The sequence below is a fragment of the Passer montanus genome, unplaced genomic scaffold (assembly GCF_014805655.1).
Source record: "Passer montanus isolate IOZ18808 unplaced genomic scaffold, ASM1480565v1 scaffold67, whole genome shotgun sequence".
Lineage (NCBI taxonomy): Eukaryota > Metazoa > Chordata > Aves > Passeriformes > Passeridae > Passer > Passer montanus.
The window spans coordinates 1,935,427-1,951,698 of record NW_024371815.1 but is presented as its reverse complement, the minus strand read 5'-3'; the positions used below and the strand labels follow the sequence as shown (position 1 = coordinate 1,951,698).

The 16,272-nt window shown below is 37.3% G+C and overlaps 1 protein-coding gene across 1 annotated transcript in view; it reads right to left on the bottom strand.

The window, feature by feature from the left end:
* Positions 1–16,272, bottom strand: part of MAN2B2 (mannosidase alpha class 2B member 2) — a 28,868-nt gene that overhangs the window by 12,015 nt on the left and 581 nt on the right. Inside the window, exons 2-8 of the mRNA XM_039728927.1 lie at positions 14,127–14,273; positions 10,242–10,347; positions 7,660–7,832; positions 5,981–6,096; positions 4,811–4,988; positions 3,376–3,574; positions 567–757 (exon numbers count right to left, since the gene is read on the bottom strand). Of these exons, the coding sequence (XP_039584861.1) occupies positions 567–757; positions 3,376–3,574; positions 4,811–4,988; positions 5,981–6,096; positions 7,660–7,832; positions 10,242–10,347; positions 14,127–14,273 (1,110 nt within the window). The remainder of the gene's footprint in view (positions 1–566; positions 758–3,375; positions 3,575–4,810; positions 4,989–5,980; positions 6,097–7,659; positions 7,833–10,241; positions 10,348–14,126; positions 14,274–16,272) is intronic.

Genomic DNA, 16,272 nt, shown 5'->3' with positions numbered 1-16,272 from the left:
CCAAGAATGCAGCAAATATACTGTAACAAGACAGGTTTTTAATTTCATACTTAGATCTGTCATTACCTTAGCAGACAAAATAATTACTAACAGCAAAAGCACTGAGGACTGCAAATGGTTAATGATACAAGGCTAATCACTTAGCTGCTAAACTTTGAAGAAACAAATCTGTCCTTCCTGTTCTAACTAGCAGAAATAGAGATTATCAGTTTTCAATCAGTTCAATTTTTCTTTACTTTTATTTACTTTTAAGAACAATTTTGTAAATAACAAAACTAACACTAAGAAAAGGAATTTCATACGCAAAATTGCAAACCACATACTCTTTCACCAGTTGAAGAAAACATTTGCCAGTAACCATGATGCATGGTTAAGGGGCTGAAGTCATGTTTCAAAACCATTTTTTGAAAAATTGCTTTATTTGTACTTATGACTTGCAAAAGGGGAAAAGTTATTCCCAAAAGTATAAAAGCAACTTTGAGACACTCCAAGAGAAATGCTTATGCAAACTTTTCATTTGGAAAATAAACATTTTCATTCCAAGTAGAAAAGAAATCAATCTTTACCTCTGAAACTGCCCATCTAAGACTCTGAAGTTGCTTTAAGGCTTTACATTTGCAAATAGAACCTTCTGGGTGTTTCAGGACATACTGTGTGAAAAAGGATTCTCCAGCATACAGCAGTGAACTTGCTCTCCTTGCAATTCCTTTTAATGTGCTCCGAGAAGTATAAAACCCAGTCCATGCCTGGAATGGCTCTGTTTAGAGTGGAACAGATCCAATACACATCAAAATGCCACTTCATTTATTCTTCTACTACTACTACTATTACTACTACTGTTCAGCTTGTTACATGAATCCTACTGGGGATCTACACAGCAGCGGTCAGGTAGAAAGGTCATAAAGCCTACAAAGAAACTCAGCCAGGAACATTTTGAAAAACTATCACCTCTCCTAATAACATGCAAGTTTGACACAAAGCCAGTACCAACCAAGTTAACCTGTGTTTATGGAAATTTCTTCCTTGTGGATCTGCACAAAAGAATTTTTGAAGCTTTAATGAAACATATATTATTACTAGTTGTTAATAAAATGCATTATAATATTTGGTAATTGCTTGATACACACACTCTAAATTTCAACCTTTCAGTCAAAAGGATTTACCTTGAATTTTATTTCTTCAAACTGGAGTAGAAATAGTGATGTGATGACTCCAAAATACTGCACCACCTCAAACTACATCAAAAGATGCCCTCAAGTGGTTACTGGAAAGTATTTCAACATTCTGTTTGTGTTAATGTTTCAGTAGCCCACAGAGTGAACTAGGAAAACAATTATTTGTTTTTAAAACCTTCAAAACTTCCTTAGGGGTGGGAGTGTGTGTTTGTTTGGAGGCAATGTCTTTTAAAATACACTAGTGATATATATATTTTCCAAAAAGAAGTTGCAGAAAGTGTTTTCCAAAGAGCATACATGCAAATGTAATAATTTGCTATCAGCCCAAGATCAAAGGCAATGATAAGAAAATAGGATCTTTTGCTCAAAAAACTTATTTTTGGACTGAAAGGTGCTAGAAGTTTCAACAGAATTAATTCAATTTTAGCTTTAAACGTTACAAGCAGAAGAACCACACAAACATATCAGCACAGAACAATGAATGCAGAGCACAAGGAAATACTTCTCTGGGACTTAAAACTTGAGCTTCCATATATCATAAGTGACACTGAGCCCAGTAAGTGACTCACAAAAAAAGGGCATAGCAAGAATAAGAGAGGATTAATCATCAAGAAGCAAAACAGCATGTGGGAGAAAGTGCACTCAAATCCATACTGCAATTGCAAGGCACAGAAAGTCATTTGGGGAAAAAACTACATCTCTGTGTGGGCACCCACCTGGAACACTGAAGGTGCTGCTATTTATGCAAGGTAAAAGCAATTGAATCCTGCAGGTAAATTATGCCAAAAGAAAAAGGAAAGAGCCCAGATGTAAAAGGATTTTAGCAGTTAGAACAGGCAATGCTTTTATCAGTAAGTTGTTAGGTATGATCCCTAGAGGGAGGTGAGGGAGTCAGGGATCAGTCCATGCCATGATTCACAGGAAGCAATGGTTATTTTTACTCACTGAAAAGTTAACAGACATTACAGCACAGTCTGAAATATACATACACAGACAATAAATGTGATGAAGCAGTGGTAGCTACAATTATACAGAAAGGTGTTTTCATGAAATCAATGGGATTTTAATAATAAACCAGGCAATAAAATAAATTAATGAGTTTAGAAATTGAGAACTTGGCTGTGTCTTCCCTCTGCATATTTTGATATGAGTAAAGGGTAAATTTATTGGGGAAAAGAACTAAAGGGATGTTGGGTATGGCATGAATTTTTTATATATTTTTCTAGTACTTTTCACCTCTGCTTGAAAAGCTGTAAGTGCAGGATGTGAGCAACAAGGAGCAGCAAAGAAATGTTGTAACACTGTATTACAAAATTTCAGAAATACTGACTGTATTTTTACACGTTTAGACTTCAGTTGTAAGAGAATTCTTTCCCACCCCAGAATTTCAAAGTGCTTTCTTTAATGAAAAAGGCAAGACCTTCTCCTACAGGAGACTTTAGATGCTCATCTCCATTAATATTTTGTTTGGATCATCCTTAAATAGTATGTTTTGCTGTATTACAAAATTTCAGAAATACTGACTGTATTTTTACACGTTTAGACTTCAGTTGTAAGAGAATCCTTTCCCACCCCAGAATTTCAAAGTGCTTTCTTTAATGAAAAAGGAAAGACTTTCTCCTACAGGAGACTTTAGGGGTTCATCTCCATTAATACTTTTTTGCATCAGGTCATCCTTACCTAGTATGCTTTGTTTTATAGAAAAGATTGGATTTGGAGCTCACAAAGTGGATTCCTGATGGATGTAACAAGCATTAATGGGCATTCATGTCTATATAACCAGACAATATACCTCCTTCAATTACCAAATCCTCAACATTGACTGTTTCACTGTGGGAACTCCCACCCCACTGTAGGAACACAGAACTGCCCCAAGAGCTTTCAGATTGCCTTGGTCCCTTGGTTACCTGTAGCTTCTCCACACATTCAGAGATCACTCCACATCACATTTTCCACCTCTGGTCTAAGCTATGCATAATTCAGTTCTTTCAAACAGGAAAAATGGGACATTGTACTATTTGGCCACACACCCATCTTTTTTACACAAATAAGTTGGAATCAACTTCTCTGTTGATGACACCTCATAGAGTGAACAAATCTTATCAGAAGTCATTTTTCTTCTTTATTTCTCATTTTCCCTTATTAAATTTTTACATATGTACATTTGAGGCAGACATTAGGCAGCTGTGAACTTCATTACCTGTTGAATATGGAAGAAAGTCTTGAGAGTCCCGAATTTCCCACGTAAGATTCCTGCTATAGACTGCTTGGAAGTAATCACTGACAGTGGCATACTGGACAGTCACTCCAAACTCAGCAGAATGCTTGTTAATATAATCCACCAACAGGTCCATGTTAGAGTACTGAACAGATGCATTAAAGAACTGTTTGTCACAGCCCTGAAATTCCAAACATAGAACAGCCACATCACTTTGGGCCACATAATTAGGGAGGATCATTTTTAACACTAGTCTATGTTCCAGGGGTATTTATTTTGATTTTGACTGCCCATTTAACTGATATTAGTTACAAAACTATCAAGACTGGGCAGGGTTACTCACACAGATTGTCTGTAATTGTGAAAAAATAATTAAAAAACAGAGTTTTAGAACCATACTACTACTACTCTCTACTTCTTTACATACCATTACCACAAGCACAGAAATCCACAAGTTTTCCAAAATTACTGCAAAACTGTTGTTTGCAACTAGCTGTTAGGGGTTTATTTTTACTATCAAAACCTTCTCATTCCAGTACAATTTTCACTATAGCACAACTACAGTGTGTTATTATTCTACTTCTCACTCTCTGCAAAAATAATAAATTCAATATTAGCAACAGTGTCATAAACACAGGAGAAAAACAAATCAGTGACTCATCAATCAGAAAAAGTTTTTCTATGTAAGAACAGATATTGTGGTGAAATAGCCCATAATCCTTTAATAATGCAACTATGAGACCTACAGCATCCATCAAAATTAGAAACCAGACTGTACATTCAGTTTAGGCAAAGTTATTCTTTCCTAAGGTCTTGAAAACAGCAAGAGCACATCAGTGCTATATGTTAGTGTAGGATGTAATTAACATAGCACAATGCTGAAGAAAGTGTTTGGATAACCAAGCTGGGATATAGCTCTAGTTAAATAGCTAATATGGCTCTTGCTTATGGATCTAGCTAAAATACAAAACTCTAAATGAGAATGACTGTACAACTGTTAGGAAAAACTATGTCCAGCTAAGTGTCATACACTTTCCTATAATGCTGTAATTTTGTTAACACCGAGTTATGTTGGGCTAAGCAGTTAAAAAAAAAAGATAATTTAAAGAGACAAAGCAAAGGTTAAAAAAAGGAAGCAATACTGTAATATACAGTTATGCAAGAGGTTATCTTTACAGTTTTGTCACTTTTTTTCTATCTTGAGTAGGGTGGAAGAGTTGATAGACAACTGGCAGGCTATACAAGGAATTTTTAAATATCATTACTAGTCAGTCATTTGGACCACAGTATTAGAAAAACACTTCATGTCATGTGGTTTGTACCAGCATTTCTGCAGTACCTACTGCAGCAAGAACCATCCACTTACACTCTGCTGTGTACCTGTCTCTTCCAAAGCAAACACTGAGCAGGCACTTACCCATGGCCACAAGACATCCCCTGTCCGGAACCAGGCTGCTCTCTCCTTGATGTTTGCCACCATGGTTTGTGCATACTGGTGGAGGTTAGCATCTGTAACAGGCAGACTCATGTCTGGATAAATGCCATCTTTTGGTGGATCTGGGAAAGTTGCGAATCCATTCCAAAAAAATCCTGACCTAAGCAGAAGTAGAAAGCAGCAAGCTGTAAACAGGATTTACTTCAGTGGGAAAAACACATCAAAAGTTGCTGTTATAAAATGGGAATAAGAGGCAAAAAAAATTCTGTTTATATTCATTGTTAGTATTTAGGTTTAAGTATTTATTTGGGGGTGGAGGTAGGGGGAAGAGTCTTCAGTTTTCTTTCAACACTGTGCAACTTTTCAAGCCCCTGCTGCTTTCTGGCATAGGACAAAGAAACCATAAGACAAACCAGCAAGCTTTGTAACAATGACAATGTTCCCTCAAGTAGACTTGATTTTCAAAGAGTATTTTACTGATTAAGCCAGTAAGCAAAATAAATTTTTCAAAAGTTCTCAAATTTCTTCACAAAATAAATGGCAATTTTTTGTTGCTTTACTTTATACAGGGACAATAGACACAATCTCAGCTCAAGATAATGCTGAAAATCTCCCATAGAAAATCAATTAGCAATAGCCAAGTCCCTACTGAGCTTCCTGGAGCTTTCAAATCTTTACTTCCAGGCAGAGAAAAAAGACCCCAGTCCTGCTTTGGACATTTTCTATTCACAGTAATTAATTTGTTTCACATTTTTATTCTATTTTTTTAAATAAGGACTGACATTTTAAGTAAGTCACAGTATTATAAGTAGATGAAAGCCATACCTATGTTTTAAACCTCCTGGTGTAAGAAAACAAGTCTGTCAATATTTAGAGGTATTTTTAATGCCTGTCAGTACCAAGTGCCACTTTTGAGAATTCAATAGTTAGGTAGTGAGCAAACTTCATTTATTATGGTGGAAAGCTGGGGATGCTTAATCTCTACATCTCTTACTCAGATGTAGAGAGTCTAGACATGTCCTTGACCTACCATAGGTCAGGAGAAAACAGTAGGATACTTTTGAAAGAAAACTGTCCAAGAAAATGCTTAAACCCCAATAACAAACTCTCAGAAGTGAAAAATATTTCTGCATATTTGGGAAATCTTTGGACCTGTTTGAAAAAGGTAATTGTGATGGAGTACAGTAGCTGTACTGATCCATAACATGGGTGAAGATCTCCTGTCTTGCAGATAATGAAGGAGAACCCTGCCATACAAACTGAAGCTTCTGGAAAACAAAAAAGGCAAGAAACCATTACCCTTGATGACATTCACAGAAATACATCATTAACAACTTAAGACTTCAGAGCTCCCATCTTCCCTTCCACCACTTTTAATACTTTTAAGTGCTTTTTCTGAAGATCCAATGCCAATGGTACCCCAGGCAAGGTCACACACTATATACAGGAGGCCACATCAGTGCCTCTTTCCATTAGAACTGATGCAGAATGAGAGGAGGCAGCACAGTGCCAGCACACCAAAATCCAGAGATAAGCCTGGCTTATCACAGCCATTATACCTCAGTTTTTTCACCGGAAGCTGAACACCCATAAGCTAGAAAAGATCCAGATGTAGTCTGACTGCACTGTAGTCAGTGGGATTCAATGTTTAACTGATGTTAATGTTTAAATTCTACTGAAGTAGAATTTTACTGTTTTGGAAGCCTTCAGACTCTTAAGGGCCAGAAAAAAAAATAGCTGGGCTAAGATTGTCAAAAGGTCATAAAAAAATTTTAACAGAAAAGAAGTACTGCAAACCATTGCAAACACGAGGTGGTAGGTCCAGGCTTCACTAAATTCAACATGAATTCTGTTTTCTTCAGAAACACTTGAGTTTTACCCAAGATTCATAAAAACTGCCTAGTGCCCAGAACACAGTGATGAAAGCCCCTCATTTTCACATAATGTAGTGAGCCCTGGCTTATCACAGCCATTATACCTCAGTTGTTTCACTGGAAGCTGAACACCCATAAGCTAGAAAAGATCCAGATGTAGTCTGACTGCACTGTAGTCAGTGGGATTCAATGTTTAACTGATGTTAATGTTTAAATTCTACTGAAGTAGAATTTTACTGTTTTGGAAGCCTTCAGACTCATTTTCACATAATGTAGTGAGTAAAACTGATGACAGATCAGGGTCCAACACAGTGATATGAAAAGCATTTATTGTGTACAGGACACTGTGCAAGAGAATGCAGAACATGATAGAAAACCAGAATTCAGCAAAACCATGACCAGCTGCCACTTTAACTGACCTAGTATCATTAATTTTACAGGCACAAATAAATGTGCCAAGCCTGACAACACTGTGCCCAAAGGTTACACTTTAAAATTGCTCACATAAAACCCAACAGATACAAGATTCTCTCAGGGAAAGCTGGAATTCCTAGATGTCTCTGCTTCAAACTCTCCTAATTCAGTGTCCATTTTGACTTGCCTATTTGCCCACATTTTGTGTCTTCTTCAGGCTAGACTGCATTTTATCACTAGATGTCTCTGCTTCAAACTCTCCTAATTCAGTGTCCATTTTGACTTGCCTATTTGCCCACATTTTGTGTCTTCTTCAGGCTAGACTGCATTTTATCACTGACCAGAAGTCATGAAGACATTAATTGACCGTATAACACAGATTTAATATGTTTCACCATTACCACATGCAATCAGCATGTCCCATCTAAACAAGAAATACCTACATTTTCTTGCCCAGATGACAGAGATTCTTATCTTAATGTCATAGTTTAGATTACTGCACGTAGAGGCCAGCAATGGTTTCATTCCTAAGGGTATTTTTACCTTGTTTTTCTGCATGTCAGCCTTCAGATCATAGTCAATACGAGAAATAAGATGAGCATTGAAACCAGCCAGAGCAAAAAGAGTTGGTGTTGTAGCTGAAGCTCCAAAAGGATCAACATGCCAAGAAAACTGAGGCCTGAAGCCAAAAGTTTCATACAAAAACCCATGACCTTCTGCAAAGCAAAATTTTGTTTAGGTTAGGAACACTTCCAAAAGTTAATTTTGTAAGTTTAATAGACATATTGTGATACAGTTAAGCACTTGAAGTGTCCTTCAAGTGCTTCTTGTTTCCCAAAGCATTCAAAGTTTTGGGAATTTAATCATTCACACCAAAAAGTTTCATACTAAAAATGTTTATATTGCTATGCCATGTATAATTTATTACCATTATTAAAGATTACAACAAAAAGGAATTATGGTTACAGAGATCTCAGAAAAAGTACATAGCTACAGATTAGGTTAAGGCTAATACCCAGGTTGGAGTCTGCATGAAAACAACAACCTGGGGCTTAGTTTAAGTTTGCTTAAAAACCATAAAATCCATTCTCAGAAAATTTTAGTCTCGTATTAATGACAAAGGGACAGGGAAGCAAGCCATCCACTAAACAAAACTAGCAAGAATATGATTGTCAGTCATATGAAAAGAAAAAAGCCAAAGGTTAATAGTGAACTTGATACTTGATGTTATTTACAAATAATATTGCTACTGTAGTTACTAATGTTACTAATATAGAAATGAGTTTTGAGGAAAGAAACCCCTGAACTAGGAAAGCCCAGACAATAGCATGAGGCCAGAAAAACCATTTGAATCAAAGTAAAACTACCAGAAAAGGAGTAGATTTTATTTGGAACTCAGGTATACTGCACTTGGATACTCATCATTTTAAAAAAATGAAAAAAAAAAATTGCAGATCATTATTTCATAGTTACAGAACTATCTGAAAATACAATCATATCTTCCCTGGAATAACTCTATTTCAATTTTTAATATCACATTTGAATAAGTGAGGCTGCAAGGCCTCTTTTCACTTAATTTTTTCCCATGGCCCTACCTAAAATATTCACAACTTGTTTTAGTATTCTGATAGAGATTTCTAGGCTCCTCCAAACACTGGAAGTCTGGACAGAAAAGAGAAGACATGAAATCTAGACCAAAAACGTCTGCATTGGCTTTGTCTTCTCAACTTGAACTTCACACAATCAATTTTCTTTGTATGTACCCAAACTGAATAGAGGGTTCAGGACAAACAAATGAGAATTCTAAAATACATTAACACTTTTGTTCCTGGTTAATAAATTACAAAACTTGAAATTTCTTTTTTTAAAATAAAGATTATGTTTACACAGAATGAAATATTAAATGAGAAATAATGTATTTTTTCAGTTAACTACAATGAATAGAAAAGCTGTGTTTGTGTATAACAAAAGGACTCTTCAATCATTTTAGTATTTTATTTGGAAAAGTCCTAGGTTCAGTGCTCTAAGCACATAAAGCAACCTTTAAACACGGGAGTCAGATGAGAGGAAAAAAAAGTTCATATCTCCTCCTCCTCTGGGCCAAAGCATATGGAGGTGCAGAAGCAGCTGCTAATCCTGAGTTCCTGATAAACACTGACAACAAGGAGCAAGGCCAGTGGTGCTGTGCAGTCAGATGCAGAAAATAACAGAAGTGTTTTCTGTCCCTTTGCTGTCCCATGGCACAGCTTCCATCAGCCATGGCAGCTGGTGCTAACACATCCCTCCCTGCTACACCCTCGTGGCACAAAGCAGACATCTCCAGCACAGAGGTGGCACCAGTTATCCTGTTTCTGTTTGCACTGACCACTGCAAACAAACCCATGTACTAAAACACTCTTTAAACCATCAGACGGCCAGGTGTAACACACAATGTTACATGTTTTACACAAGATGCAAAAGTTAGAAGATTGCACTGACCACTGCAAACAAACCCATGTACTAAAACACTCTTTAAACCATCAGATGGCCAGGTGTAACACACAAATGTCAGATGCAAAAGTTAGAAGATCAAAATGGCAAATAGTGCATCTCTTGGAAATATGCACCTCTTTCTAACAGAAAATGATGATGATTACAAATGGGGGTTTCTTCATCAAGGAAGTCTTTCAACTAATTTTAGTTGACCCCAGTGACATTCCCTGTGCCCCATTCTGCAGAAGATCTTGCCTCAACAATACAACTTCCCTGCACTCTGAATTTGTACCAGGTTATTTTCTTGAGGAAAATACCGTAAATTTCACCATAAATATCTTCCCAGGAACTTTGCCCTCAAACACACACACACACACAAGGCCTCTGCTCCAAACAAGTTTATACCTGACAAACCAGCTTTTGGTAACCTTTGTGCCTGCTGCAGAACTGTTGTGTCAAAACTAATGGGTTTTGTTTAAGCAACAATTTTTATACGAATAACACACTGGCTAGTAAAAAATAAGAAATGCTTTAATTAGTCCTTAAGAAGTTAGAAATTAATAGCAATTTTGGAGAGGAAAAAAAATGAAAACCAAACAAAACCTCCAAGGTCATAACAATGAAAAATAAAAGTTAAATGCAAATATGCCTACCCATCAACTGTAAAATTTGATCATCAATTAGTGTCACAGCTTCATCATGCATCACTTGCCCTCCAATGACAAATTCCAGTCGTCCCTCCTGAAGCAACTGATGGACCTATGATATTGAAATTAAGACACAGAACATAAGCATCATTTCAGTCTTATCCAAGAAGGCTACAAATTTATTTGATATCACAGCACATTGCCTAAACATATTTGTCAAGAAGGCATCTAGGACAAAAAGTGAGATAAAAGTGAGATACAGGTCTGTCTGTACCAAGTCTATTTAAAGGAGAATAACAGAGAAAAAAAGGATTTCAAAGTGCTGCACAGTGCACTGATTTATCCAGCTTACACTGAAACCAGGTAACAGGAACAAAGGATGCCAGGTAGACACTGACCTTTTAGTGTTTCTCAGTAGTGCTGTTACTGTGCCTTTTTATACTGCCTGAACACCAGACACTGCACTGGCAGCAGCCTGCAATCCTGCCTCAAGGCAGCTAGAGCTGGAGGATTAAAACACAAGATATAATGCTTCTCCCAAAATCTTCCTCCTGCTGCATCCAGCTTGGCATAGGGAAGGCACTTGGTGGCTGGATGAGGGAGCAATATGCAATTCCTTGCAAGCAGCAATGGAGCCCCAGGCAAGCAGTAATATGCAGGCTCACAGGATTTTAGCTGGAAACTAGATCTGTGGGATCCAGGAGAGAGACAGACTGTGCCATCACACCGTGGCCACAAACATCTCACTCCCTATGCATCTATCTTGCCTTTGGGGCACAGACAAGTTGCTCAACTCGTGACTGACAGAATGCTTTATTAAGAAATAGTTATTCCACAGGTTTGCCTGGCTGAATAACCCACTGCTAGCCTTAATTTCTGCTCTTTTTCCTAGTTTAAAAAATTTCCATATATTACAACCTGCTCAGCTTTTGGTGGTGGCTTTTTTGGGTTGTTTTTTTCTTGGTGGGGGAGGGGTGGAGTTTAATTTCAGTTCCTAGAAACAACAGATATGCTGACAAGTACAGCCTTCAGCAAATGCTGGATGAAGAGGGGGGTGGTGTTTGGAGGGAGGAAGGAAGAGTCTATGTCCCTTTCTGAAAGTGTTAGGAGTCTTCTCGTTTTATTTTAGCTACTTTCGAAATTCAGAGATATCTCAAACTTCCAATAAGTAAAGTTTATGCAAATACACATTTTAATCCTCAACTTTTTTTTTTTTTATCTGTCATGTAGGATGCCATTTTTAGAGCTATTATGTTTATTTTCCCAGGAACTTTCAGTGTCTACTCAGATAGGATGCCAGATTGTCAATTTTGATTATAATCATTTCTCTCCTTCACAATGTTGTGAAAACGCTTCAGGGCTCAGCATTCCTAAATTAGTTCCAGCCGACTGTGGTGACTGATTAGCATGCTGGGAGACCAGATAACTGATATCTGGTGTCAGCACAGAACTGGCCCTGACCTACATGAAAAGAATCTGTAATTATTATTCCCCATTTGGATGGATGTCCAAAATATACCTCTAATCCAAACTTGGGGCCACAGAAACGTTTTTTAAATGTAAGTTTTGTGGAACCACTGAGAGGCTGGAAACACAAGAAAAATAATTCAAGCAATTTAAGTCTTCTGTCTCCCAAAAAAATAAAAGAAAATAGTATCTGTAAAGACATGCACTTTTTCTGATCAGAAGGGGGCAAAAGGAAGGAGGAATGGAGGAAACAGTTGCAGTAGTACTATAAGCAGAAGGATGCTATGGTGTTAGAACATATCTGTGATCCTTGGGATCATACTACCATCAGCTCCCACATACCAACCAGACAGAAGAGGCTACACATCTTTTTTTTACCCTAGTTAAAGCACCCAGACACCAACCCACAGGTAGGAATGGTTCACACAAGAAAATTCAATGTAAATAACATGTGCTAAGAACTACAAGGCTCCCATCTGGCTAAATACTGCTGCAGTACATTTCACTCTAACATATTCTCTTCTCTGAATTGAAAAACCAACTTCTGTACCCAGGTGTGGAAGAGGTTTTACAGCGACGAGAGAAGTTTGATAAGAGGATCCATGTTTAACCCTGAAAGAATTTTTTACCAAGGTCACTGACATAGAAACCAAGAAAGAAAGAAGGATAAATAAGAGAAATCTGCAACTGTCTGTTCCAACAAGCACCTTGTTTGTCTTTCGTGACCAATGAGTAAAGTGTAAACTTAGGAGTTTGGTAAGAATGTCTAAAAAGCATGCATGCTAGAATAAAAACAGTTTGAAGCCTTCTGAAAATGGAGTGTGTGTTGCTTTGTATTGTGACCGTCTCAACTACAACACCTTTTTCTAGTTTTTAATGCTAGAGTTCCAATACAAAGCAGACACTTCAAAACAAACTAGAATTATATCCTGTATTCCAAGTAAACCACTAAATGACAGAAAAAAAAAAAAGGGAAAATTAAAACCAGAGTGCCTATACCACAGAAAATCATTAATGCTAGAGTTCAAGTGGAAAAAGCAGGGCAGTAACCACAGTGACCTAATTTCAGGGACCAATATTTGCAAATTGCTAATGTTAAAAAGGTATCATTTATCTGCAAATTAGAGTTTCAAAGTTAGACACACAGGTTTAAGAGGAATTTAAACATTTTGAGAGAAGAAACTATAAAGTAACTAGAGAACTGACTATACTATAAAAGCAAATAATTACAAATAATTAGGGTAAGAAACTAAAGCCTGAATCATAAAAAATACTAAATTTTGCACTACCAAGGTCAAACGTGATACACATTATTCTTCTGGATTGCACATAATAGCAGGAATAGATATTAGAAACATGGGCCTTGACTTTACACTTGGGTTATAGCAGCAGATCGTACTTGAAATAAGATCAACCCACCTTTGAAAGTTGGAGAACTTTTCTGTCCTTCTACAAAGCAGTTCCTATGCTGTTTTCTTCCCCACTTACAGCACAGCTTTCTAATTTAACAAATCTACAAGAAAATTGTCCTACAACAGGTGAGTATGGGCAAAGGGCCCCCACAAAAACTGCAAACTGCCTAAACCCAGCAAAATCTCTCCTCCAAAGTTCAGATGTGCACAGGCTGTTATTTGAATATGGAACATAAAAGAAGATTCAGAATAGTGAAAAGCTATATGAAAAAAAAACCAGACAAGAGGTGTGTTTTTTGCATGATGCTTCAAACATCCAGAACTTTAAACAAACTGAAATGTAAAGAACTGTTGTTTGGACCCTGGTAACAAAACAGACCATGGAGTTCTAAGTGCCCATGGGAAGTTGCACCTGTACACCCTTTGGTTTTAGGACCCAAAATAAACAACCAGCTGCTAGTCTATAAGTCCAGTCTTTGATTCAGCATGTTTGTTCCATGTCAGAGGAAAGAAGAAGTGACAAATAAAACTCCACAATGATGTTACTAGAAAAAAGAATCATTGCCATTAAATGTACAGTCACTGCTTTGCTGTACTATCTGTGCTTACAAATGGAAGAGTTTTGAGCAGCACTTAACAGGAAAGAACAAAAAGTTCCCTCTTGTGAGCAGTGATAGGTATCAGATGTATTAATGGATATTGGTGCAGCCTGTTTCAGGTTCACCCATACATAAAAGTGGCATGGCCCCAGACAAGTAAGTTGCCATGAAACAAGAACTGTAAAGTGTAAAAAAAATCTTCGTGCAAAGGTTACTACCTCCTACTGCTCTAATCTATAGCTGGGGTTTAACCTCTTGCAACTGCCTTTAAAGTCCTTTAAGTACCAGATTCAGAGGCAGCTTACATTAGACCTGGGTAAAAATCAAATGGTGAAGTACTTTGCCCCTATTTATCCCCTAAAAAGTGCATGAATTCTTTGTTAGCAAGGAAGCATGGCTCCAGTGCAATTTACCTGCTGCTTCTGTGTATCTGTAGCTACCATATCCCACCAGAGTCGAAAGAATTCCTGCTCCACAGCAATAAATTTGCGCTGTTTTCCTTTCATTAGCTCTTCTATAACAGTAGTGTAGACATTTGCTGCATAAGCATGCATACTTTCCTGAAAGAAAAAAAAAGTAAGTTAGTTCTGCTTTACCTAAATTAAAAGGGCTGTTTTAAACACTCATTGGGCTTGAAAAGAGAGATACCAAAAACCTCACATTTGCTGCACACCTCCTTTGCAGCCTCAGAAAGATGGAGTGCTATCTACACACAGCCTTTGGACCTTCTGCTTCAGAAAATATCCTGCTGACTGGGCACCTGACTAGATCAAGGTGTAGCTTCTCCCAAGACCAGCACCAATACAGGATCTCTTTCAGACACACTGGGAATGGCTTACCCTGCTCCTCATTGCTCACCTTAAATCACTGATGCCATGAATGATTGCATTTTGCACCACCATAAAGACCCCACATGCACACTTTATTCTCCCATTCCAGCTCTTCTTTTGACAGCCTGAATTACCAGAATTGCTTCTTCAGAGTGTGTGACTCTGTGCTGTGCATTACCAGTACGATGCAGTGATGCATCTACTGTAAATTACACTATTATGAAAAATAACTCTGTTTTGCTTGATGTTTTAGGATAGAGTAAAACCAAGCTGGTAAAAGAATCTTAGAATGAGTTCAACTGTTGACACAGAAAGTGTGGGATTTCATGCATCTTGCTCCTAAAAACACCTCTATTCCAGAATGAGGCCTATGGACCTTTATTGCAATGCAAATATGACAGCTATACCCAGCAAATAATCTACCACAGTATCATATCCTATGACATGGTATCAAATTAACAACACCATGTTAATTTTGAAGTTGTGCACACAAAGAGATACTTTTTGTACACTTACCTTGACCAGAACAACTTTTGTTGACCAGATTGTCTTCCACCTTTTACTTAATTTTAAAGGGATAGAGAATGTCTAAAGGCAACAGCCAACATCCTAGGATTTCCTGAGATGTCTGTCTTTCCTTGTAACAAAGTTATCTGCATGTTATTTACACTAACCATAACACTTATCTACATAAACTACTGGTACTTAAGAACACGCACCACAAAATGTACATCCTGAAGTGGTTGACACATAGATCTCTCCCTACTGAAAAACTAATGGACATGATATGTAAAACATGAATGCAGAGTTTCCATTTAGGTAAATTTCCTACGTGAAAATAATAATTTGAAATATGACAAAGTAATCCAAATCACAAATTAACTTTTCCTAGGCCCTTCCTTTCTTTTCACAACAGAAATCCAGCCACCTTTGTAAAAATGCTCATGGCACTAGAAAAAGAAAAACATTTGAGTGTAGGAGTAATGGCTTAAAATACTGTTGGGTTTATCTAAATAATTTCTTCCTCAATTATTTTCCCATTGGTTTGTACAGGTTTTTTGAAATCAAGCTTATTAGATACTTAAAACAATGTGAAATTTTAACTATGGATTTGAAGTTTTAGTTTTGTGTTCTCTTATGCACTTTCTGAGTATGAGTTTGAAGTATTAAAGGAGAAATTCATTAATCTTTCCTAAAAAGGGGAGACAAAATACATGCACAGCAGAGATAGTGGGTGAACCACTAGGTCTTTTTTATTAGTTAGGACTAATGTCATGTCACTCTAGTGAGTGAAGTATCTACAGCATCTTCCACACATAAATTAAAATAATTCATAGTAATGAAGAAGCATTCAGGATTAGGATTTTGACTAACAAATGCAAAAGGCACCAGGCCCCACCTGATTATTTTGCTCTGCATTTCATGTATTTAGCAAAATTTAGTTCGCTACTATACTTAGAGGCACTAGGCTCCAACCCCACCCCAGCCATCGAGGACCTGGGATCCTGCCCTCCTCTCTGAAGAAATGACAGAAGGTTTTCCTGGGGTTTTGGCTTTGTAACAAGGTAAACATAAAGACAATGAAAATTTGCCATATAATCAGAGCCCCATCAAACAAAATTAAGACTTTCCTTAAAAAGAAAAAAAACCCAACCAAACAACAAACCACCAAAAAACCCAACCAAAAAACCCCCACCAGGAGCACCCTGCTGAACACAGGCACAGAGAA